The following is a 25,964-nucleotide window of genomic DNA, read 5'->3' on the forward strand; positions in this document are numbered from 1 at the left end:
TGCCCAAGACCTGCCGTACGATGAGCATACCGAAAAAAGCTTGTCATGACGATGCCCCGACAACTCCACCAGGAGTTAAGGACGCACACGCATATTTAGCAGTAGTTGGAATTCACTTACATTTTATATAGGCCACAAAATGATGACATGCCTTTTTTGAATCGCTTAAATGTTCAGCAGTTCAACTTATTTAAAGACACATCTAAATAACATTACACTTTGCTGAACATTTGCAGAAAAAGCTGCCAAATTTATACTTAATACAGCCTTCAAGTGAAATATTAGATTACTCAGGAGGAAATACGTTCTATGATGAGTAACTGCTAAGGCAGGCAGTGAGTGTATTATACTGCTGAAGAGTCCCCAGATAAAGACCTTTGGGATCTGAAGTATAGCAACACATTTTGCTCACTAAACTGTTCAAAACTTATTTCAAAACATTCTTCTCACTTCAACAATTCCATTGCATGGTATCAGCAAAAGTCCATGACAGCAGATAATTTGGCAGGAGCAGTAAATTCTCCAGAGTATTTTAGACTGTGGAAATCATTATCTAACATTCCATACAGTGCAACACACTTCGTATCCACAATTTTGCCAAGCCATCTGTTCACAGAGCAGCCAAAGCTCCTCATATTGGATGTCAACCAAATTAACTTAGAGCTATGGGCTTAAGTCAATTGAATGGAGTCGTTTGGTCACTTAATATTTTTATGTGAGAAAGTAGATTTATTTAATCCCTATCAAAGTGGGAACTCTTATACAGCGCTTGTTCATTAGAATGTTTTATTATTGGTTTACTGTTGTCACACATAAAAAGATACTATATAATCATATAACCATATAACAATTACAGCATGGAAACAAGCCATCTCGGCCCTTCTAGTCCATGCCGAATGCTTACTCTCACCTAGTCCCACCGACCTGCACTCAGCCCATAACCCTCCATTCTTTTCCTGTCCATATAGCCATCCAATTTTACTTTAAATGACAATATCAAACCTGCCTCTACCACTTCTGCTGGAAGCTCGTTCCACACAGCTACCACTCTCTGAGCAAAGAAGATCCTCCTCATGTTACCCCTAAATCTTTCCCCCCCAACACTCAACTCATGTCCTTTTGTTTGAATCTCCCCTACTCTCAATGGAAAAAAACTATCCACGTCAACTCTATCTATCCCCCTCATAATTTTAAATACCTCTATTAAGTCCCTCCTCAACCTTCTACGCTCCAAAGAATGAAGACCCAACTTTCTCTGTAACTTAGGTGTTGAAACCCAGATAACATTCTAGTAAATCTTCTCTGTATTCTCTCTATTTTGTTAACATCTTTCCTATAATTCGGTGACCAGAACTGTACACAATACCAATGCCTTGTACAATTTTAACATTACATTCCAACTCCTATACTCAATGCTCTGATTTATAAAGGCCAGCATACCAAAAGCTTTCCTCACCACCCTATCCACATGAGATTCCGCCCTCCGGGAACTATGCACCATTATTCCTAGATCCCTCTGTTCTACTGCATTCTTCAATGCCCTACCATTTACCATGTTTGTCCTATTTTGATTAGTCCTACCAAAATGTAGCACCTCACATTTATCAGCATTAAACTCCATCTGCCATCTTTCAGCCCACTCTTCTAACTGGCCTAAATCTCTCTGCAAGCTTTGAAAACCTACTTCATTATCCACAACGCCACCTATCTTAGTATCATCTGTATGCTTACTAATTCAATTTACCACCCCATCATCCAGATCATTAATGTATATGACAAACAACATTGAACCCAGTACAGATCCCTGAGGCACACCACTAGTCACTGGCCTCCAATCTGACAAACAGTTATCCACCACTACTCTCTGGCGTCTCCCATCCAACCACTGCTGAATCTATTTTACTACTTCAATATTAGTACCTAATGATTGAACCTTCCTAGCTAACCTTCCATGTGAAACCTTGTCAAAGGCCTTACTGACGTCCATATAGACAACGTCCACCGCTTTATCCTCATCAACTTTCCTAGTAACCTCTTCAAAAACTTCAATAAGATTTGTCAAACATGACCTTCCACACACAAATCCATGTTGACTGTTCCTAATCAGACCCTGTCTATCCAGATAATTATATATACCATCTCTAAGAATGCTTTCCATCAATTTACCCACCACTGATGTCTAACTCACAGGCTGATAATTGCTAGGTTTACTCTTAGAACCCTTTTTAAACAATGGAACAACATGAGCAATACACCAATCCTCCAGCACCATCCCTGTTTCTAATGACGTTTGAAATATTTCATACAATGAAAAACTTTGTTCACCGTCCATGCAGATCATGCCATACACAAGTATATTATGATAGTTATAAGAAAATAGAGTGCAGAATATCATGTTTTAGCTACAGAAGAAGTGCAGTGCAAGCAGACAAATTTGCTTCAATAGCCCTGAAGAGGTAGATTAGGAGATCGAGAATTCATCTACAGCTTATGAGAGGTCCATTCAGGAGTCTGATAATAGTGGGATAGAGGCAGTTCTGGAGTCTGGTTTTACAAGATTTCTGGCTTTTGTGTGTGTTACATGACAGGAGAGGAGAGAAGATAGAATGTCCAAGGTGGGTGGACTCTTTATGTTGGCTGCTTTCCTGATGCAGCAGGTGTAGACAGGGTTAATGGGAGGGAGGCTAATTTGCATGATAGATTGGGTTGCATTCACAATGTTTGCAATTTTTTGTGGTCTTGGCAGAGCAGTTGCCATACCAAGTTGTGATGCATCCAGATAGATTAGGAGAATATCTGACCCATTCATAAGCAAGCACAATACTGCTCATACTGAATATTAAGTGAACCAAAGCATTCTGAGAGATGAACATGCTTGGAAAGCTGAAGTGTAGTGCAATTAATCAAATGTAAGAAATGTTCAGTCATCGCTTCAAGTCTCCTCCCCATTTAATATGATCTTGACTAATGTTTGTATTCTCAACTCCACATTTTCACCTACTGTACCTGTGCTAAACTCTCATAGCCTTGTTTATGTATTTCCTTCCAATGGCGATGGAAGAGAGTTGTAAAAGCTCACAACCTGTTGAAAGAAAACATATCACACAATGCCCTTCTAGATTCTTGCACAAGATGAAACAACCCCCTGCACATCTACCCTGTCCAGACCCCTTAGGATTTTATGTTTCCTTATACTCTTCTAAACACTAACGAAAGATGAAACAACCCCCTGCACATCTACCCTGTCCAGACCCCTTAGGATTTTATGTTTCCTTATACTCTTCTAAACACTAACGAATATAAACACAGTTAAAACTTTATAAAAGCATAACTGCTCCAGGAACTAGTGTAGTAAACTTCTTCTGAATTACTTCCAATTGCATAATTATCCTTTCTTAAATCAGACCAATACAGTGGTACTCTAGATATTGTGTCCCCATGGTCCTATAGAGCTGAAGCATAACCTCCTCACTTTTATAATCAATACATCCACTGCTCTATTAACTATCCTAATTAAATTTGTCAAATCATACCTCAGACACACAGATTTCTTGGTATCTCAGAATTTCATGCTCTTTCATCATTTGAATCATGAGCACTTTTATATTTCATGCCAAAATAGTTCATTTCACAATTTGGTACTTTACATCCCAGATGCCAATTATTTACCCATTCACTTAACTTATCCATATCCCCATGTGGATCACTTAATTCCTCTTTTTAATGAACTTCCGCACATGTCTTTATCATCAGCAAATTTAGCAATCTGGTGTCTTCATTTAGAACCATAGGATCATAGAACATTACAGCACAAAAACAGGCCTTTTGGCCCTTCTTGGCTGTGCTGAACCATTCTTCTGCCTAGTCCCACTGACCTACACCTGGACCATATCCCTCCATACACCTCCCATCCATGTATCTGTCCAATTTATTCTTAAATGTTAAAAGTGAGCTCGCACTTACAACTTCATCTGGCAGCTCAGTCCACACTCCCACCACTCTCTGTGCGAAGAAGCTCTCCCTAATGTTCCCTTTAAACTTTTCCCCCTTCACCCTTAAACCGTGTCCTCTGTTTTTTTTTTCTCCCCTAGCCTCAGTGGAAAAAGCCTGCTTGCATTCACTCTATCTATACCCACCATAATTTTATATACCTCCTTCAAATCTCCCCTCATTCTTCTACGCTCCAGGGAATAAAGTCCTGACCTATTCAACCTTTCTCTGTAACTCAGTTTCTCAAGTCCCAGCAACATCCTTGTAAACCTTCTCTGCACTCTTTCAACCTTATTTATATCCTTCCTGTAATTTGGTGACCAAAACTGTACACAATACTCTAAATTCGGCCTCACCAATGCCTTATACAACCTCACCATAACATTCCAACTCTTATACCGTACTCAATGCTTTGATTTATGAATGCCAATGTACCAAAAGCTCTCTTTACGACCCTATCTACCTGTGACACCACCTTTAGGGAATTTTGTATCTGTATTCCCAGATCCCTCTGTTCTACTGCACTCCTCAGTGCCCTACCATTTACCTTGTATGTTCTACCTTGATTTGTCCTTTCAAGGTGCAATACCTCACACTTGTCTGTATTAATCTCCATCTGCCATTTTTCAGCCCATTTTTCCAGCCGGTCCAAATCCCTCTGCAAGCTTTGAAAATTTTTCTCACTGTCCACTACACCTCCAGTCTTTGTAGCATCAGCAAATTTGCTGATCCAACTTACTGCACTATCATCCAGATCATTGATATAGATGACAAATAACAATAGACCCAGCACTGATCCCTGTGGCACACCACTAGTCACAGGCCTCCACTCAGAGAAGCAATCCTCCACTACCACTCTCTGGCTTCTTCCACTGAGCCAATGTCTAATCCAACTTACTACCTCTCCATGTATACCTGGCGACTGAATCTTCCTAAATAACATCCCATGCAGGACCTTGTCAAAGGCCCTACTGAAGTCCATGTAGACAACATCCACTGCCTTCCCTTCATCCACTTTCCTGGTAACCTCCTTGGAAATACTCTAATAGATTGGTCAAACATGACCTACCACGCACATACCCATGTTGACTCTCCCTAATAAGATCCAAATACTTGTAGATCCTATCTCTTAGTACTCCTTCCAATAACTTACCTACTACCGGCGTCAAACTTACCGGTTTATAATTTCCCGGATTACTTTTACAGCCTTTTTTAAACAACAGAACAACATAAGCTATCCTCCAGTCCTCCGGCACCTCACCCGTAGATACCGACATTTTAAAATATATCTGCCAGGGCTCCTGCAATTTCAACACTAGTCTCCTTCAAGGTCCGAGGAAATACCCTGTTAGGTCCTGAGGATTTATCTACTCTGATTTGCCTCAAGATAGCAAGCACCTCCTCCTCCTCAATCGGTACAGGTTCCATGACCTCACTACTTGTTTGCCTTATTTCCATTGACTCCATGCCAGTTTCCTTAGTAATACAGACACAAAAAACCCATTTAAGATCTCCCCCATTTGTTTTGGTTCCATACATAGCCGAGCACTCTGATCGTCAAGAGGACCAATCCTTCACCTTGACTGCCAAAGCAACCTAACGTCTTCTTTTAGCCCTCCTGATTTCTTTCTTAAGTATTTTTTTGCACTTTTGAAACTCCTCAAGCACCTTATTTGCTCCCTGTTTCCTATACATTTAGGGAAAGGATGGTACGATAAAAGAACCATGGTGTACAAACCGCATGGTTTGTTGCCTCCCGGGTGCCAGGGTCCGGGATGTCTCTGACCGGGTGCACGACATCCTGGTACGAGAGAGAAAGCAACCAGAAGTCGTGATACATGTTGGCACCAACGACATAGGCAGGAAGAGGGATGAGGTACTGAAGTGTGAGTTTTGGGAACTAGGCAGAAGACTGAAGAACAGGACCTCAAGGGTGGCATTCTCAGGATTGCTGCCAGTGCTACATGACAGTGATGGTAAGAATGGAGGAGATGGCAGTTGAATACGTGGCTGAGGAGTTGGTGCAGGGAGCAGGGTTTTAGATTTTTAGATCATTGGGATCTCTTCTGGGGAAGGTGGGACCTGTACAGATTGGAAGGGTTGCACCTGAACTCGAGGGGGAGCAATATCCTTGCAGGTAGGTTTGCTAGCATGGTTCGGGAGGGTTTAAACTAATTTGCGAGGGGGATGGGACCCAGAGCGATAGAACAGTGAAAGAAGTGCATGGAGTAAAGCCAGATCTAACATACAGAGAAGCTTTGAGGAAAGAGAAGCAGAATAAACGGTGTAAAGACAGTAAGGTAGAAGGGCTGAAATGTGTGTACCTCAATGCAAGAAGCATCAGGAACAAAGGTGATGAACTGAGAGCTTGGATACATATATGGAACTATGACGTAGTGGCCATTACAGAGACTTGGCTGGCACCAGGGCAGGAATGGATTCTCAATATGCCTGGATTTCAGTGCTTTAAAAGGGATAGAGAGGGTGGAAAAAGGGGAGGAGGGGTGGTATTACTGGTCAAGGATACTATTACAGCTACAGAAAGGGTGGGTAATGTAGTAGGATCCTCTTTTGAGTCAATATGGGTGGAAGTCAGGAACAGGAAGGGAGCAGTTACTCTATTGGGGGTATTCTATAGGCCCCCTGGTAGCAGCAGAGATACAAAGGAGCAGATTGGGAGGCAGATTTTGGAAAGGTGCAAAATTAACGGGTTGTTATCATGGGTGACTTTAACTTCCCTAATATTGATTGGCACCTGATTAGTTCCAAGGGTTTAGATGGGGCAGAGTTTGTTAAGTTTGTCCAGGATGGATTCCTGTCACAGTATGTGGACAGACCGACCAGGGGAATGCCATACTAGATCTAGTACTAGGTAATGAATCGGGTCAGGTCACAGATCTCTCAGTGGGTGAGCATCTGGGGGACAGTGACCACCGCTCCCTGGCCTTTAGCATTAACATGGAAAAGAATGGAATCAGAGAGGACAGGAAACTTTTTAATTGGGGAAAGGCAAATTATGAGGCTATAAGGCTAGAACTTGCGGGTGTGAACTGGGATGATGTTTTTGCAGGGAAATGTACTATGGACATGTGGTCGATGTTTAGAGATCTCTTGCGGGATGTTAGGGATAAATTTGTCCCAGTGAGGAAGATAAAGAATAGTAGGGTGAAGGAACCATGGGTGACCAATGAGGTGGCAAATCTAGTCAGGTAGAAGAAGGCAGCATACATGAGGTTTAGGAAGCTAGGATCAGATAGGTCTATTGAGGAATATAGGGAAGCAAGAAAGGAGCTTAAGAAGGGGTTGAGAAGAGCAAGAAGAGGTCATGAGAAGGCCTTGGCGAGTAGGGTAGAGGAAAACCCCAAGGCACTCTTCAATTATGTGAAGAACAAAAGGATGACAGGAGTGAAGGTAGGACCGATTAGAGATAAAGGTGGGAAGATGTGCCTGGAGGCTGTGGAAGTGATCGAGGTCCTCAATGAATACCTCTCTTTGGTATTCACCAATGAGAGGGAACTTGATGATGGTGAGGACAATATGAGTGAGTTTGATGTTCTGGAGCATGTTGACATTAAGGGAGAGGAGGTGTTGGAGTTGTTAAAATACATTAGGACAGATAAGTCCCCGGGGCCTGACGGAATATTTCCCAGGCTGCTCCACGAGGTGAGAGAAGAGATTGCTGAGCCTCTGGCTAGGATCTTTATGTCCTCGTTGTCCACGGGAATGGTACCGGAGGATTGGAGGGAGGCGAATGTTGTCCCCTTGTTCAAAAAAGGTAGTAGGGATAGTCTGGGTAATTATAGACCAGTGAGCCTTACGTCTGTGGTGGGAAGGCTGTTGGAAAAGATTCTTAGAGATAGGATCTATAGGCATTTAGAGAATCATGGTCTGATCAGGGACAGTCAGCATGGCTTTGTGAAGGGCAGATCGTGTCTAACTAGCCTGATAGAGCTCTTTGAGGAGGTGACCAGGCATATAGATGAGGGTAGTGCAGTGGACGTGATCTATATGGATTTTAGTAAGGCATTTGACAAGGTTCCACACGGTAGGCTTATTCAGAAAGTTAGAAGGCATGGGATCCAGAGAAGTTTGGCCAGATGGATTCAGAATTGACTTGCCTGCAGAAGGCAGAAGGTGGTGGTGGAGGGAGTACATTCAGATTGGTGGATTGTGACTAGTGGTGTCCCACAATGATTTGTTCTGGGACCTCTACTTTTCGTGATTTTTATTAACGACCTGGATGTCGGGGTAGAAGGGTAGGTTGGCAAGTTTGCAGACGACACAAAGGTTGGTGGTGTTGTAGATAGTGTAGAGGATTGTCAAAGATTGCAGAGAGACATTGATAGGATGCAGGAGAGGGCTGAGAAGTGGCAGATGGAGTTCAACTCAGAGAAGTGTGAGGTGGTACACTTTGGAAGGACAAACTCCAAGGCAGGGTACAAAGTAAATGGCAGGATACTTGGTAGCGTGGAGGAGCAGAGGGATCTCAGGGTACATGTCCACAGATCGTTGAAAGGTGCCTCACAGGTGGATAGGGTAGTTAAGAAAGCTTATGGGGTGTTAGCTTTCATAAGTCGAGGGATAGAGTTTAAGAGTCACTATGTAATGATGCAGCTCTATAAAACTCTGGTTATGCCACACTTGGAGTACTGTGTCCAGTTCTGGTCAACTCATTATAGGAAGGATATGAAAGCATTGGAAAGGGTACAGAGGAGATTTACCAGGATGCTGCCTGGTTTAGAAAATGTGCATTATGATCAGAGATTAAGGGAGCTAGGGCTTTACTCTTTGGAGAGAAGGAGGATGAGAGGAGACATGATAGAGGTGTACAAGATAATAAGAGGAATAGATAGAGTGGATAGCCAGCACCTCTTCCCCAGGGCACCACTGCTCAATACAAGAGGACATGGCTTTAAGGTAAGGGGTGGGAAGTTCAAGTGGGATATTGGAGGAAGGTTTTTTACTCAGAGAGTGGTTGGTGCGTGGAATGCACTGCCTGAGTCAGTGGTGGAGGCAGATACACTAGTGAGGTATAAGAGACTACTAGACAGGTATATGGAGGAATTTAAGGTGGGGGCTTATATGGGAGGCAGGGTTTGAGGGTTGACACAACATTGTGGGCCGAAGGGCCTGTACTGTGCTGTACTATTCTCTGTTCTATATTCAAAGGATGTGGAAAATCTCGTTAAGAAGAAAAGCTTACAAAAGCTTCAAGAAACTAGGTACTGTTAGAGCTCTAGAAAATTACAAGGTTGCCAGGAAGGAACTTCAGAAAGAAATTAGGAGAGCGAGAAGGGGCCATGAGAAGGCCTTGGCTAGCAGGATTAAAGAAAACCCCAGGGCAAATGTGAAGAGCAAGAGGATGAACCATGTGAGAATAGGACCAATAAGGTGCAATAGTGTAAACACATGCATGGAGTCAGAGGAGGTAGCGGAGGTACTTGATGAATACTTCGCTTCAGTATTCATCGGGGGAAAGAACCTTGGCAATTGTGGGGATGACTTACAGCAGACTGAAACGCTTGAGCATATAGACATTGGGAAAGAGGATGTGTTGGAACTTTTGAAAAGCATTAAGTTAGATAATTCACTGGGACTGGACAAGATTTACCCCAGGCTACTGTGGGAAGTAAGGGAGGAGATTGCTGAGCCTCCAGCAATGATCTTTGCATCATCAGTAGGGATGGGAGAGGTTCCAGAGGATTGGAGGATTGTAAATGTTATTCCCTTGTTCAAGAAAGGGAGTAGAGACAACCCAGGAAATTATAGACCTGTGAATCTTACTTCAGTGGTGGGCGAGTTGTTAGAGAAGATCCTGAGAGGCAAGATTTATGAGCATTTGGAAAGACATACTCTGATTAGGGATAGTCAGTATGGCTTTGTCAAGAGCAGGTCATGCCTTACGAGCCTGACTGAATTCTTTGAGGATATAACAAAACACACCGATGAAGGTAGATCAGTAATGTGGTGTATATAGATTTCAATAAGGCATTTGATAAGGTTCCCTATGCAAGGCTCATTCAGAAAGTAAGGAGGCATGGGATCCAAGGAGACCTTCCATTGTGGATCCAGAATTGGCTTGCCCACAGAAGGCAAAGGGTGGTTGTAGATGGTTCATATTCTGCTTGGAGGTCAGTGACCAGCGATGTTCAGCAGGGACCTGTTCTGGGACCCCTCCTCTTTGTGATTTATATAAATGACCTGGATAAAGAAGTAGAAGAGTGGGTTAGTAAGTTTGCTGATGACATAAAGGTTGGAGGTGTTGTGGATAGTCTAGAAGGTTGTCAGAGGTTACAGCGTGACATCGACTGGATGCAAAACTGGGCTGAGAAGTGGCAGATGGAGTTCAACTGCCACTGACAACCCTTCAGATAAGTGTGAAGTGGTTCATTTAGGTAAATCAAATTTGAAGATAGAATATAATATTAATGGTAAGACTCTTGGCAATGTGGAGAATCAGTGAGGTCTTCGGGTCAATGATCATAGGACACTCAAAGCTGCTGCACAGGTTGACAGTGATGTTAAGAAAGCGTATGGTGTGTTGGCATTCATCAACCGTGGGATTGAGTTCAAGAGCCATGAGGTAATGTTGCAGCTATATAAGACATTGGTCAGACCCCACATGGAGTACTGTGTTCAGTTCTGGTCACCTCATTACAGAAAGCATGTGAATGCTATGGAGAGAGTGCAGAGGAAATTTACAAGGATGTTGCCTGGATTGGAGAGCATGCCTTATGAGAATAGGTTGAGTGAACTTTGCCTTTTCTCCTTGGAGCGACGGAGAATGAAAAGGTGATCTGATGATGAGAGGCATTGATTGTGTGGATAGTTGGAGGTTTTTTCCCAGGGCTGAAATGGCTAACAAAAGGGGCCATAGTTTTAAGGTGCCTGGAAGTAGGTACAGAAGAGATGTTAGGGGTAAGTTTTTCATACAGAGAGTGGTGAGTGTGTGGAATACACTGCCGGTGGCAGTGGAGGAGGCAGATACAACAGAGTCTTTTAAAAGACTCTTAGATAGGTACATGGAGCTTAGAAAAATGGAAGGTTATGCAGTTGGGTAATTCTAGGCAATTTCTAGAGTAGGTTGCATAGTCGGCACAACATTGTGGGCCAAAATGCCTGTAATGTGCTGTATAAGACCATAAGACATAGGAGCAGAATTAGGCCATCTGGCCCATCGAATCTGCTCCACCATTCAATCATGGATGATCTTTTTTTCCATCTCCTCAGGGTCTTCTCCCTGTAACCTGATGGTTCTGATGGCATGAATGTTGACTTCTCAAACTTCCGCTAATGCCCCACCTCCCCCTCATACCCTATCCATTATTTATTTATTTATATACACACATTCTTTCTTTCTCTCTCCTTTTTCTCCCTCTGTCCCTCTCACTATACCCCTTGCCCATCCTCTGGGCTCCCTCCCCCCCCCCCCATTTTCTTTCTTCCCGGACCTCCTGTCCCATGATCCTCTCGTATCCCTTTTGCCAATCACCTGTCCAGCTCTTGGCTCCATCCCTCCCCCTCCTGTCTTCTCCTATCATTTTGGATCTCCCCCTCCCCCTCCCACTTTCAAATCTCTTACTCGCTCTTCTTTCAGTTAGTCCTGACAAAGGGTCTCGGCCTGAAACATCGACTGTACCTCTTCCTAGAGATGCTGCCTGGCGTGTTGCATTCACCAGCAACTTTTATGTGTGTTGCTTGAAATTCCAGCATCTGCAGATTTCCTCGTGTTTGTGACTTCAATAAAGAGCTGGTACCAGCAAAGTCATGGTGTTAATGAAGGTGCAGTCAGGGAGGTTAGCGTACAGTAGTGTTTCCTATCATCTTCCTTACTAATTCCAACACAGCTCATCCTCTACCATCACCACCAGTACTGCCATCACCCACCTCCTAGCCGTGCAGAAGATCTGGCTGTCTAAAATCATTTATAGACAAGGTAGAACGTTGCCCACCAAACCATAGTCAAGATACAAGTAACCTCAATCTGACCTAATATTTGACATACTTTTGTGTGCATAAATAATAACATTTGTGCAATTATTTAAAACTATTTAGCAATTTGATGTTGTGAAAGTGATGACTGAACGGGTTTCTCTAAATAAGAAGTCATCTCATCTTTAAACTAATCTGCAGATATCTGCATGAATAGAAGTTAATCCAGGAGCCATTCTCCTTATGCACCTGCTACAAAACATGGCACAGTTTTAAGAAGTAATTTTTGTAAAATGGAACATTGAATTTTCTTTTTCAATGAATATACCAATAAGGAAAGCATTTACATGGTAATGGAAATAGAGCTGGGGTGCAGTGGGGAGGAGAACTCTATGAAAGAGCTGAACAGCCACAATGGGTTAAACACTCTTTCTGTGCCAGTCCGTGTGGCTCCATGTATGTTTAATTAACTTCACAATTCAATTAACAATGTCAGCTCAGACTTGCTGTTGTGTCTACTTTACCCATATGACCAGAGCAAGACCCTCTGAGAGGTTTGATATACTGGAGACCTCTTGAACCCAGCCTACTGGAATTCAATGGAATTGTTCAGGATTGACGTAGGCACTGGAACCCCACTTACAGCTCTTATTATATCCCAGGTTATTGTGTTATCCTGCTAAATCTATTAGGCAGCAGGTTTTCAGTCTGAGTATTTTTCTCTCATATTCCATGGAGTATTTTTCATCTAGAGGTGATGAACTATATTTTTAAATTAATTCTCAACTGTTTTAGCATTTAGTATTCATTAAGAATCAGGAGTGAGTATAACATACCTTGTATATCAATTTGCACCAACCATAACATATTCTGCTGATGTATCAATCACAAGTGATAAAAAGAAATCTTGAGGACTATGGAAATCAAAGAACCTTCTCCACCAGTACTGTCAGTTTTATCGATGACCCTTCAAGGAAACACCATGAATGGAGAGCTTTCAACAAGTATATACAGAAAGGTTACTAGCAAAGCTTAATGAAATGGAAATATGAAGAAAAATCTCTTTAAGATGGCCAGAGAGATGTTGGTTAGATATCCAGTGTTGTTTTGAAGAACCAACTCAGTAAACTTAAAAGCAACAGATAGGGTTAAGCGATCCCATAACCAATATATTTGATGAAATCTCTGGAGTTCTATGCCCATCTAGATATGGATGATGGTGGGCAACTAAATATATTTAGTGATATGGGCTCCATCAACCTCGAGGGAAGAGAATTCCAGAGATTTACTACCTTCTGACAGAAGAAATTTCCATACACTTCAGTTTTAAATAAATGACTCTTTATTTTGTAGATACTTCCCCTTGTTCATGGCTCTCCCACTAATGACAGCATCTTAACATCTCCCCTGTCCAGCCTCCTAAGGAAATTAGTAGACTCTCCATTGATCAGTGTTGAACATGAATGTTGCGTCCTAGCTGTGTATGCAAACCAGTACACAGGCCAGGGTAGTACAATTTGGAGAAAGCTGTTGCTCATGTAGCAGGCTGTCCCTCTCCACACAACTGATGAATCCAAAGGAAGAGCAGAGGTTGGTACGGCACCTGTGACATCGCAGGAGTTGCCAGTCAGTGTTGAACTCCACATACGACTGCCTTAGTGACTTCAGCTCCATAGTTTTCCTCAAGGTTTACTCTCAAAGCCTTCCCAGTGAGTGCATATAACCACAAAGCAGCAGAGGTTTGAAATCAGAATTTTCCTTCTCCTAGGTGAGCTGCTAACTATGGATGACAAGCCCCTACTGCCTGAAGCGCTGGTTTTAAGGAATTAGTAACCCACCTTTGCCCCTTCTCGTGTCAGCAGAACTGGTTCCGCTGGACTTAGTAACTAAACCACATGTGAAGGCCAGGAGCTGGGCTGTTGTCAGATACTATTTGAGGTGCACGCCATTGGGAGCATTTAATAGTTAGTGGGACTTTATCCCCACTACTCCCCCCCCCCGGACTATGAGAATCTTAAGGAACTTGAGGAAATTATGTGTGTCTGTAAGGTCACCCTTCATTCTTCCAAACTTCAAGGAACATGGACCCAAACTGTCTAGGCTCTCTTGATAGAATTACCCTTACAATTCCAGGAATTCCAGGCAATTGAATCTCATTTGGACTGCCTCCAATCATATCATGTCCTTTCCTCGGGACAAGGAACAAAACAAGTGTGTATGTGGCAAAGGACATATATTCTTCACAAAATGCAACAAGATTAAGCTTATATAGCTTTATTTCTCACATGTATGTGTCCAATTACTTATTCAGAACATGTGTCTCCAAGTCTCCAACCATCAACATCCTAGTATTCAATGACCTATTTATCTTCTGACCTCACAACCTTTCCATTATCTTCAATGTACAAATCAGAAATGTAATGGAATACTCTACACTTATCTGCATAAATGCAGCTTCAACAAGATTAAAGCAGGTCAATACTATTCAATATCAAGCAGTGCTCTCACCACCCAGACTACTCACACATTCCTCCACAGCACACAGTGATGGTAATGCGTACCATCTTGTTTTATTTATTTTGAGGGATCTGGGTGAAGATAGCAATGCTAATATTTAGTGCTTATGTCAAAATGCCCTCGACAAGGAGGCAATGGTAAGTTAGAAAAATCCCTGGATTTCACTGCTCATTGTGAAATTCTGGGATTTAGATCCAACAATAATGTATTCAGAAGTTGGGATGGTACACAGCTCTGAAGGGAATATGCAAATAGTAGTGCTCCATGAGTTTGCTACCTTAATATTCCTGATGATAGAGATTGTCCATTACAGAGATAGTTAGAATAATTTAAGCTGTGTACAGCAGGGTAGGAAATCAATGTTCGGGGAGGCCAATAGGAAGCCATTCACGCTGGCTGCTTTGTTCCAGATGTTGTCCTTGAATTTTATTGGAGGTGTATGCATCTAGACAAGTGTAGCATATTCCATCATTCTCCTGACTTATGCTTTGTAGATGCTGGAAGACTTTGCAATGTCTGGAGATGAACCATCCACCACGGGAATAACCAATCTCTGAAATGTTCTTGATACCATTGTATTTATATGGCTATTCAAAAAGAAATCAGCCATGATAGAATGATGGAGCAGATTCAATAGGCTGAATGACCTAATTCTGCTCCTATGTCTAATGGTCTATACAGGTTGAGATAGTGGATAATGGTGACAGCCTGAATAATGATAGCAAGGATGCAAAGGCAGTGGTAAGGACAGATAGTGAAGCTCTCTTCTTAGATTTCATCTTTACCCAGTACATCTGTAGCATGAGAATAACTTGCCACTAATCAGCCCATTAGAGAATTAGAATATTGTCTAAGTCTTGCAGCATGCAGGCATGGACCGCTTGACTTGCTGAGAAGCAGACATTGCTAATGAACATTGTGCTCTCATTCTGTGGCTGGGAAGATTGACTTCTAGCAGCTACAACCATCTTTCTTTGTGTAAGGTATGACTCCAACTACTCCAATCACTCCAGCCACTCCAACACACACACATCCACCTGTCCATCTAGATTTTTTCTCCCTTTGTTCACTTTTCTATCCCCTCCCCCTCCCTCACTCAGGTCCATTTTCCCATCATCCCCTCTTCACGTGGTTACACATTTTGCCCAACAGCCTTGCCCCAACCTTCTCTCAAACTGGTAATCTTTCCATTCAGTCCTGATACAGAGACTCAGACCAAAAGGTTGAATGCACCTTTGCCTCCACAGATGCTGTATGACTCACTAGGTTCTTCCAGTGTCTGTTTTATTTATTTCCAGCATCTGCAGGGCTTTCTGTCTTTGACTTCACCCTTGTAATGTTTTTCCCTTGATAACCAATTCCAGAGCTCTTCAATGCTCCACTCAGTCAATGAGTGGAAGATGCTTTGATGTCAAGGGCAACCACTCTCACCTTACAGGTAGACTTCACCTCTGACCCATGCTTGGACATGCTCTGCTGAGGTATGGATATCAGTAACCAGATTATTGAAATAGGTAGTAAAAGGAATAAGATCCTGAAGAGAGAATTTAGGGAGTTAGATAGAAAGTTGAAAAGCAGGAGCTCCATGGTAGTAATCTCTGGATTGCTGCCGTGCCAAGTGCCAGTGAGGACAAGAATAGGATGAGTTGCAGGAGGCAGGTAGCTGGGTGACTGTCAGGATGAATGGAAATGTGATTAGGCAGTTAGAGCAGAGCACACCTCTGGCTATTCCCCTTATAATCAAGTATTATGCTTTGGATACTTTTGTGGGGAATGACCTCCTGGGAGAATGCCACGGTGGCCAGGTTACAGACACTGAGCATTAGTCTGTGGTGCAGAGGGAAAAAGAGGGAAGAAGGGAGTGGTAGTGACAGGGGACTCAATAATGAGGGGAGTAGACGGGAGATTCAGTGGACGTAAACGGGACACCCAGATGGTATGTTGCCTCCCAGGTGCCAGGGTCAGGGACATCTCTGATTGCGTCCACAACATTTTGGAGAGGGAGGGAGAGCAGCCAGGTGCCTTGGTACATATTGGTACCAATGACATAGGAAAGAAAAGCAACGAGGTCTTGAAAAGAGATTTGAGAGAGCTAGGTAGAAAGCTGAGAAGCAGGACCTCCCGGGGTAGTAATTTGTGGATTGCTGCCTGTGCCACACACCAGTGAGGATAATTTGACAGGTAAATGTATGGCTGAGAAGCTGGTGCAGGGGTCAGGGCTTCAGATTATTGGATCATTGAGATCTTCTGGGGGAGGTATGACCTGTTCAAAAGTGACAGGTTGCACCTAAATCCGAGGAGGACCAATGTTCTCGCAGGCAAGTTTGTTAGAGCTGTTGGGGAGGGTTTAAACTAATTTGGCAGGGGGATGGGAACTGGAGAGGTGGGACTCAGGATAGAATGGATGGCAACAAAGCTAAGATAGCATGCAGTCAGACTGTCAGGAAGAGCAGGCAGGTGATGAGACTTAGTCACAGCCAACAGGGTGAGTATCAGTACATTAGGGATGCAAAATCAAAAAGGATAGCAAATACAGTATTCGAGGTGTTGTATCTCAATGCACGGAGTATAAGAAATAGGGTGGATGATCTTGTTGCATTTTTACAGGTTGCCTGGTATGATGTTGTGGCCATCACTGAATCGTGGCTGAAGGATGGTTGTAGTTGGGAGCTGAATGTCCAAGGTTACACATTGTATCAGAGGGACAGGAAGGGTGGCAGAGGGGGTGGTGTGGCTCTACTGGGAAAGAATGGCATCAAATCAGTAGAAAGATGTGACATAGGATTAGAAGATGTTGAATCCTTGTGGGTTGAGTTCAGATACTACAAGGGTAAAAGGACCCTGATGATATTTACATACAGGCCTCCCAACAATGGCTGGGAGGTGGATCACAGATTACAACAGAAAATAGAAAAGGCGTGTCAAAAGGGCAATGTTACGATAGTCATGGGAGATTTTAACATGCAGGTTGATCGGAATAATCAGGTTGGTAATGGATCTCAAGAGAATAAGTTTGTTGAATGCCTAAGAGATAGCTTTTTAGAGCAGTTTATCATTAAGCCTACTAAGGGATCAGCTATACTGGATTGGAAGTAATGCAATGAACTGGAGGAGATTAGGGAGTTTAAGGTAAAAGAATCTTTAGGAACCAGTGATCACGATATGATTGAGTTCAACTTGAAATTTGATAGGGAGAAAGTAAAGTCTGATTTCAGTGGAGTAAGTGAAATTACAGTGGTATGAGAGAGGAGTAAATTGGAAGGAGGCACTGACATGGATGTCAGCAGAGCAGCAATGGCGTGCATTTCTGGTAAAAATGAGGAAGGTATAGGACATGTGTATTCCAAAAATGAAGAAATACTAAAATGGCAAAATAATACAACCATGGCTGACAAGGGAAGTCAAAACTAATGTAAAAACAAAAGAGAGGACATACAACAAAGCAAAAATTAATGGGAAGATAGAGGATTTGGAAGTTTTTAAAAACTTACAGAGAGAAAATAAAGGATCATTAGAAGGGAAAAGATGAAATATGAAAGCAAGCTAGCAAATAATATCAAAGTGGATAGTAAAAGCTTTTTCAAGTACAATGGCATGGAAATGTTTGGGCACCCCTGGTCAAAATTTCTGTTACTGTGAATAGCTAAGCGAGTAAAAGACGAACTGATTTCCAAAAGGCAAAAAATTAAAGATGACACATTTCTTTATTATTTTAAGCAAGAAAACTTTTTTATTTCCATCTTTTACAGTTTCAAAATAACAAAAAAGGAAAAGGGCCCGAAGCAACGTTTGGGCACCCTGCATGGCACAGAGGGGATGTCACTAAGTACTGTCATGCAGGGTGCCCAAACTTTTTTACTTAAAATAGTAAAGAAATGTGTCATCTTTAACTTTATGCCTTTTGGAAACCAGTTCACCTTTTACTTGCTTAGCTATTCACAGTAACAAAAATTTTGAATGGGGTGCCCAAACTTTTGCATGCCACTGTATGTAAAAATTAAAAGACAGATGAGAGTGGATATAGGACTGCTAGAAAATGAGGCAGGAGAAATAATAACAAGGGACAAGGAGTTGACAGACGAACTAAATGATTATTTTGCATCAGTCTTCACTGTGGAAGACACTAGCAGTGTGCCAGATGTTGTAGTGTGTGAAGGAAGAGAAGTGGGGACCTTTACTATTACAAGGGAGAAGGTGCTCAGAAAGCTGAAAGACCTATAAGTACATAAGTCACCTGGACCAGATGAACTGCACCCTAGGGTTCTGAAAGAGGTAGCATTAGGGATTATGGCGGGATTAGAAATGATCTTTCAAAAATCACTGGAATCTGACATAGAGCCGGAGGACTGGAAAATAGCAAATGTCACTAAGGAAGGAGGAAGGCAGCAGAAAGGAAACTATAGACCAGTTAGCCTGACCTCAGTGGTTGGGAAGATTATTAAGGACAAGGTGATGGTGTACTTGGTGACAGAGGACAAGATAGGACAAAGTCAGCATGATTTCCTTCAGGGAAAATTCTGCCTGACGAACCTGTTGGAATTCTTTGAAGAGATTTCAAGTAGGATAGATAAAGGGGATGTAGTAGATGTTGTATATTTGGACTTTCAGAAGGCTTTTGACAAGGTGCCACACAAGAGGCTGCTTACCAAGTTAAGAACCCATGGTATTACAGGAAAGTTACCAGCATGAGTAGAGCATTGGCTGATTAGAAGAAGGCAGCGAGTGGGAATAAAAGGATCCTTGTCTGGTTGGCTGCCAGTGACTAGTGGTTTCCACAGGGGTCGGTTTTGGGACAACGTTTTATGTTGTATATAAAATGGTTTAGATGATGAAATAGGTGGCTTTGTTGCCAAGTTTGCAGATGATACAAAGATTGGTGGAGGACAGGTAGTGTTGAGGAACCAGGTAGAATGCAGAAGGACTTAGACAGATTAGGAGAATGGGCAAGAAAGTGGCAAATGAAATATACTGTGGAGAATGCATGGCCATGCACTTTGGTAGTAGAAATAAATGCGGACTTTTTTTCTAAACGGGAGAAAGTCCAAAAATCTGAGATGCAAAGGGACTTGGGAGTCCTTGTGCAGAACACCCTAAAGGTTAATTTGCAGGTTGAGTCAGTGGTGAGGAAGGCAAATGCAATGTTCACGTTCATTTCAGGAGGTCTAGAATACAAGAGCAGCGATGTGATGCTGAGGCTCTGGTGAGGCATCATCTTGAGTATTATGCACAGTTTTGGGCTCCTCATCTGAGAAAAGATGTGCTGGCATTGGAGAGGGTCCAGAGGAGGTTCACAAGGATGATTCCAGGAATTAAAAGGTTATCATACGAGGAAAGTTTGATGGCTCTGGGTCCGTACTTGCTGGAACTTAGAAGGATGAGGAGGGATCTCATCGAAATCTTTTGAATGTTGAATGGCCTAGGCAGCGTAGATGTTGTAAGGATGCTTCCCATGATGGGAGACTCTCGGACAAGAGAGTACAGCCTTAGGACAGAGGGGCATCCATTCAAAACAGAGACGTAGTGAAATTTCTTTAGCCAAAGGGTGGTGAATTTGTGGAACTTGTTGCCACATGCAGCTGTGGAGGCCAGGTAATTAGGTGTATTTAAGGCAGAGACTGACAGGTTCTTGACTGGACATGGCATCAAAGGTTATGGAGAGAAGGCTGGGAAATGGGGTTGAGGAGGAGAAAGAAAAAGGATCAGCTATGATTGAATGGCGGAGCAGACTCGATGGGCCAAATAGCCTAATTCTGCTCCTATCTCTTATCATCTAGGATGACTTGACAGATGAATGTTTGGCTGAGGAACTGGGTCTTCAGATTTCTGAATCATTGGGATCATTGGGTGGAAGGTATGACCTGTACAAAATGGACAGGTTACACGTGAACCCCAGGGGGACCAATATCCTTGCGGGCAAGTTTACTAGAGCTAATGGACAGGGTTTTCAACTAATTTGGCAAGGGGGTAAGAACCAAAGTGATAGGGCTGTGGATGGGATAGTTGGTATACTGTACAAGCAAACGCAGTATGTACTGAGAATGTGAGGAAGGACAGGCAGATGATGATAAGGGCAAAATAGCAGTCACTGGGATGAGTGTAACATGGGGACAAAATCATAAAGGGTAATGAATACAGGAGTGAAGGTGTTATATTTGAATGGATGCAGTATACAGAATAAGGTAGATGATCTTATAGTGCAGCTAGAGATATTGTGGGTATTGCTGAGTTCTGGCTGAAAGAAGATTATAATTGGGAGCTTAACATCCAAGGATACACATTGTATCGAAAGGACAGTCAGTTAGGCTTGAGTGGTTGGCGTGGCTCTGTTGGTAAAAAAATTAATCAAATCCTTAGAAAGAGGTGCCATAGGATCAGAAGATGTAGAAACCTTGTGGGTGGAGATAAGAAACTGCAAGGGTAAAAAGACCCTGATGGGAGTCATATACTAGCCTCTCCCAAACAGTAGCCAGGATGTGAGAGACAAATAACAATGGGAAGTAGAAAAAGCATGTTAATATCCAAATAGATAGGGAAAATCAGGTTGGTGCTGGATCCCAAGAGGGAGAATTTGTAGAATGCCCACGAGATGGCTTCTTAAAGCAGCTTGTGGTTGCGCCCACTATGGGAAAAGCTATTCTGGATTGGGTGTTGTGTGATGAACCAGACTTGATTAAGGAGCTTAAAGTAAAGGAATCTGAGAAGTAATGATCCTAATATGAGAGGAAGAAGTTAAAGTCAGATGTACCAGTATTACAGTGAAGTAATGGGAAATATAGTGTCATGAGAGATGAGCTGGCCAAAGTTGATTGGAAGGGGACAGTAGCAAGGATGACAGCAGAGCAGCAATGGCTGGAGGTTCTGGGAGCTATTCAGAAGGCATGGGATAGATACGTATCCCAAAGTAGAAGTAGTATTCTAAAGGCAGGACAAAATGATGCAACTGTGGCTGACAAGGGAGATCAAAGACAACATCAAAGCAAATGAGAAGGTAATAGTAATAGAGCAATAGAGTAATAGTAATAGAGCAGTAATAGAGCAAAAATTAGTGGGAAGTTACAGGATTGGGAAGCTTTAAAAACCAACAGAAGGCAACTAAAAAGGCCTTATGAGGGAAAAGATGAAATATAAAGGTAAGCTAACCAATAATATCAAAAAGGATACCAAAGGTTTTCTCAGATGTATAAAGAGTAAAACAGGGGCAAGAGTAGATATCGGACAGCTGGAAAATGACACTGGAGCTGTAGTAATGGGAGAGAAGGAAATGGCAGATGATTTCCTTTTCCCCCATTACTACCACTCCAGTGTCATTTTCCATATATTTTGCATCAACCTTCACTGTGGAAGGCATGAGCGGCATGCTGGAAGTTCAAGATTGCCAGACGGCAGAAATAAGTGCAGTTGCTATTACTAAGGAGAAGGAGCTTTGGAAGCTGAAAGGTCTGAAGTTAGGTATGTAACCTGGATCAGAGTCCCCAGGGTCCTGAAAGAGGTAGCCGAAGAGATTGTGAAGGTATTAATAATGATTGTTCAAGAATCACAGGATGTTGGCATGGCTCTGGAGTACTGGAAAGTTGCAAATGTCACTCCACTTTTCAAGAAGGGAGGCAGACAAAAGGAAATTATAGGCCAGTTAGCCTGACCTCAGCGGCTGGGAAGATATTGGAGTCAATTGTTAAGGATAAGGTCTCAGGATACTTGGAGAACATGATAAAATAGGCCAAAGTCAGCATAGTTTTTTTTAAGCGGAAATCCTGCCTGAGAGATATGTTGGAATTCTTTGAGGAAATAATAAGCAGGATAGAAAAAGGAGAATCAGTGGATTTTGTATACTTGGAATTTCAGAAGGCCTTTGACAAGGTGGCTCTCTTAAGGCTGCTTAACAAGGTAAGAGACTATGGTATTACAGAAAAGATGCCAGCATGGATAGAGCATTGGCTGATTGGCTGGAGGCAAAGGTTGGGAATTAAGGGAGCCTTTTCTGGTTGGCTACTGGTAACTAGTAGTGTTCCACAGGAATCGCTGTTGGGACCACTTCTTTTTACATTGTATGTCAATTATCTGGATGACAGAATTGTGACCAAGTTCGTGGACAATGGCAAGGATGTAATGCTGAGGCTTTATGAGGCACTAGTTAGGCATCACTTGGAATATTGTGAGCCATTTTGGCCCTCTTATCTAGACCATAAGACCATAAGACAAAGGAGCAGAAGTCAGCCATTCGGCCCATCGAGTCTGCTCCGCCATTTTATCATGAGTTGATCCATTCTCCCATTTAGTCCCACTCCCCTGCCTTCTCACCATAACCTTTGATGCCCTGGCTACTCAGATACATATCAATCTCTGCCTTAAATACACCCAATCACTTGGCCTCCACTGCTGCCCGTGGCAACAAATTCCATAGATTCACCACTCTCTAAAAAAATGTCTTCGCATTTCTGTTCTGAATGGGCGCCCTTCAATCCTTAAGTCATGCCCTCTCGTACTAGACTCCCCCATCATGGGAAACAACTTTGCCACATCCACTCTGTCCATGCCTTTCAACATTCAAAATGTTTTTATGGGGTCTCCCCTCATTCTTCTAAACTCCAAGGAATACAGTCCAAGAGTGGACAAACGTTCCTCATATGTTAACCCTCTCATTCCCGGAATCATTCTAGTGAATCTTCTCTGTACCCTCTCCAACATCAGCACATCCTTTCTTAAATAAGGAGACCAAAACTGCCCACAGTACTCCAAGTGAGGTCTTACCAGCACCTTATAAAGCCTCAACATCACATCCCTGCTCCTATACTCTATTCCTCTAGAAAAGAATGCCAACATTGCATTCGCCTTCTTCACTACTGACTCAACCTGGAAGTTAACTTTAAGGGTATCCTGTACGAGGACTCCCAAGTCCCGTTGCATCTCCAAACTTTGAATTCTTTCCCAATTTAAATAATAGTCTGCCCGTTTATTTTTTCTGCCAAAGTGCATAACCATACACTTTCCACATTGTACTTCATTTGCCATTTCTCTGCTCATTCTTCCAATCTATCCAAGTCTCTCTGCAGACTCTCCGTTTCCTCAGCACTACCAGCCCCTCCACCTATCTTCGTATCGTCAGCAAACTTAGCCACAAAGCCATCTATTCCATAATCCAAATCCAAATCTAAGAGAGGATATGCTGACATTGGAGGGGGTTCAGAGGAGGTTCACAAGAAGGGTTCCGGGAATAAAAGGGTTATCGTATAAGGAGTGTTTGATGGTTCTGGGCCTGCGCTTGCTGGAATTTTGAAGAATAAGTGGGGAATCTCATTGAAAACTATTGAAATGTTGAAAGGTCAAGATACAGTGGATGTGGAGTGGATGTCTCCTATAGTGGGGGAATCTAGTACCAGAAGGCACAGCCTCAGAATAGAGGGACGTCCATATAGAACAGAGTTGAGGAGGAATTTCTTTAACCAGAGGATGGTGAGTCAGTGGAATGTGTTGCCACAGGCGGCTGTGGAAGCCAGATCACTGGGTATAATTAAGGCAAAGGTTGATAGATTCTTGATTAGTCAAGGCATAAAGGTTATGGGGAACAGCCAGGAGAATGTGGATGAGAGGAAAAATGGATCAGCCATGATGAAATGGCAGAGCAGACTTTATCAGTCCTGTTGAAGGTTCTCAGCTCGAAATGGCATGGTTGCTGCCTGACCTGCTGAGTTCTTTCAGCATGCTTTGTGTGTTGCTGAGGAGGTTTCCATATTGTTGTGTAGATTTAAAAGTTGTATGTACATTGATATCTATTTTGCACACCCCTTTCAGTACTATTCCTTTAAATTATACAAAAATATACAAGATTATTCAAATAAATCATTTTAAATAAGTCCATTTTGTAATGTAGCCACATCTTGTCATGATTAATGTTAAGATGGTAACCCACCATGTAATTGTAATAATTAGAAGAACAATTAATAATGTTTTCTGTGTTTTATTATTTATACACAGGACATATCATCTTTGTGTAAACAAATAATTATTTTTCTGACTAGCTGATGATTGTCCAAGCCTCTGGAGAAATCTGTATGGCAATGTACGTTGCTGATGCTGCGGGCAATGTTCAGGAATCACTGACCAAAGACACTACAAAAAACACAAGTGGAAGAAAAACTGTTGCCCATACAGATGAAGGTGAGTAAATGGCTCATGTTTTTGTATAGTGGGCTAAAGACCATCTAAACTTTCTGAACTAGTACTTGCTGAAGCACTGCTCAAATATTTAGGATTGGTTTCTGCAGTCAGCAGCAAAGCAATGGCGCTCTCTACTGATCTGCAAGGAAGATGTCAGTAAAAATCTAGTTATCTTCCAGTTGTTACTAAGCACCAGCTCTTTGAGTTCAAGCTTACCAGCAACAGTGACGTTGTAATAAAAGCTGAGCAACCAATACATTAAAGAATTTTCTCAGATAGAAAATTAGTAAATAAAAAAATGACAAACTATACAACAAACTTTTGAAACATTTCACAGCAAGAGTATTATGGATTCAAAGAATCTTGTAAGTATATAGCACATAAATTGCCCCTTCTGCCCACCTTGTCCATCATGTGTCTGTCTGTCTGTCTGTCTGTATGAAGCTTGTTTATTGGCATTTGGTCCATAGCCTTCCAATCATGGGCAATTCAAGTTCTTGTCCAAATACTTTTTGGATGATATGAGAATAACTACCTCCTAAGAGGAAAATTGGATCGGCGATAATGAAATGACAGAGCAGACTCGATGGGCCAAATGGCCTAATTCTGCTCCTATATCTTATGGCCTTATGGTCTATGGTCTTCCACCCATTCATACAGTGTATTCCTGATTCTGTCCATCCTCTGGTGAGATTCCATTTAACCATTTACAGCATGGTAGTTCAGCCGTTAGTGTAATGCTTTACAGTGTCAGTATTCAGAAAACTGGGGTTCAATTCACCCCACTGTCTGTAAGGAGTTGGTATGTTCTTTCTATGAGCCCGTGAATTTTGTGTGCGCCAGTTTCCTCCCACATTGCAAAGACATACAGGTTAGGGTTAGTAAATTGTGGGCAATGCTGTGCTGGTGCCAGAAGCATGGTGACATTTGCGGGCTGCCTCCCAGCACATCCTCAGACAATGCTGGTAACTGACGCAAGTGACACATTTCACTGTGTTTCGGTGTACATGTGACAAAAAGAGTTAATCTTCATGCCATTTATGGGGAGAACTTCCTAATTATAAACTTTATCGCTGCCCATTATAACTCTGTATATCACAAACAGCACCCACTACTCCCTACCCCTTAGTCTCATCTCTTCAAGGAAAACAAATCCAGACTATCCAGTCTCTCATTTGTTAAGCACTGTCCAGGAAAGATCCTGGTGAACGTCCTTGGCACCTTTTCTTTCCTTTCTGTTGTGACCAGAACATAGAACATAGGACAGCACAGTACAGGCCCTTTGGCCCATATCGTTGTGCTGACCCTCAAACCCTGCCTCCCATATTACCCCCCACCTTAAATTCCTCCATATACCTGTCTAGTAGTCT

General features: G+C 42.4%; 1 protein-coding gene across 2 annotated transcripts in view; it reads left to right on the forward strand.

Moving 5' to 3' along the window:
- Positions 1-25,964, forward strand: part of myom1b (myomesin 1b) — a 187,441-nt gene that overhangs the window by 147,103 nt on the left and 14,374 nt on the right. For both annotated transcript variants that reach the window (XM_063062401.1, XM_063062408.1), the window contains one exon: positions 24,456-24,594. In XM_063062401.1, the coding sequence (XP_062918471.1) occupies positions 24,456-24,594 (139 nt within the window). The remainder of the gene's footprint in view (positions 1-24,455; positions 24,595-25,964) is intronic.

This window comes from Mobula hypostoma, chromosome 1, assembly GCF_963921235.1.
Source record: "Mobula hypostoma chromosome 1, sMobHyp1.1, whole genome shotgun sequence".
NCBI classification, from domain to species: Eukaryota; Metazoa; Chordata; class Chondrichthyes; order Myliobatiformes; family Myliobatidae; genus Mobula; species Mobula hypostoma.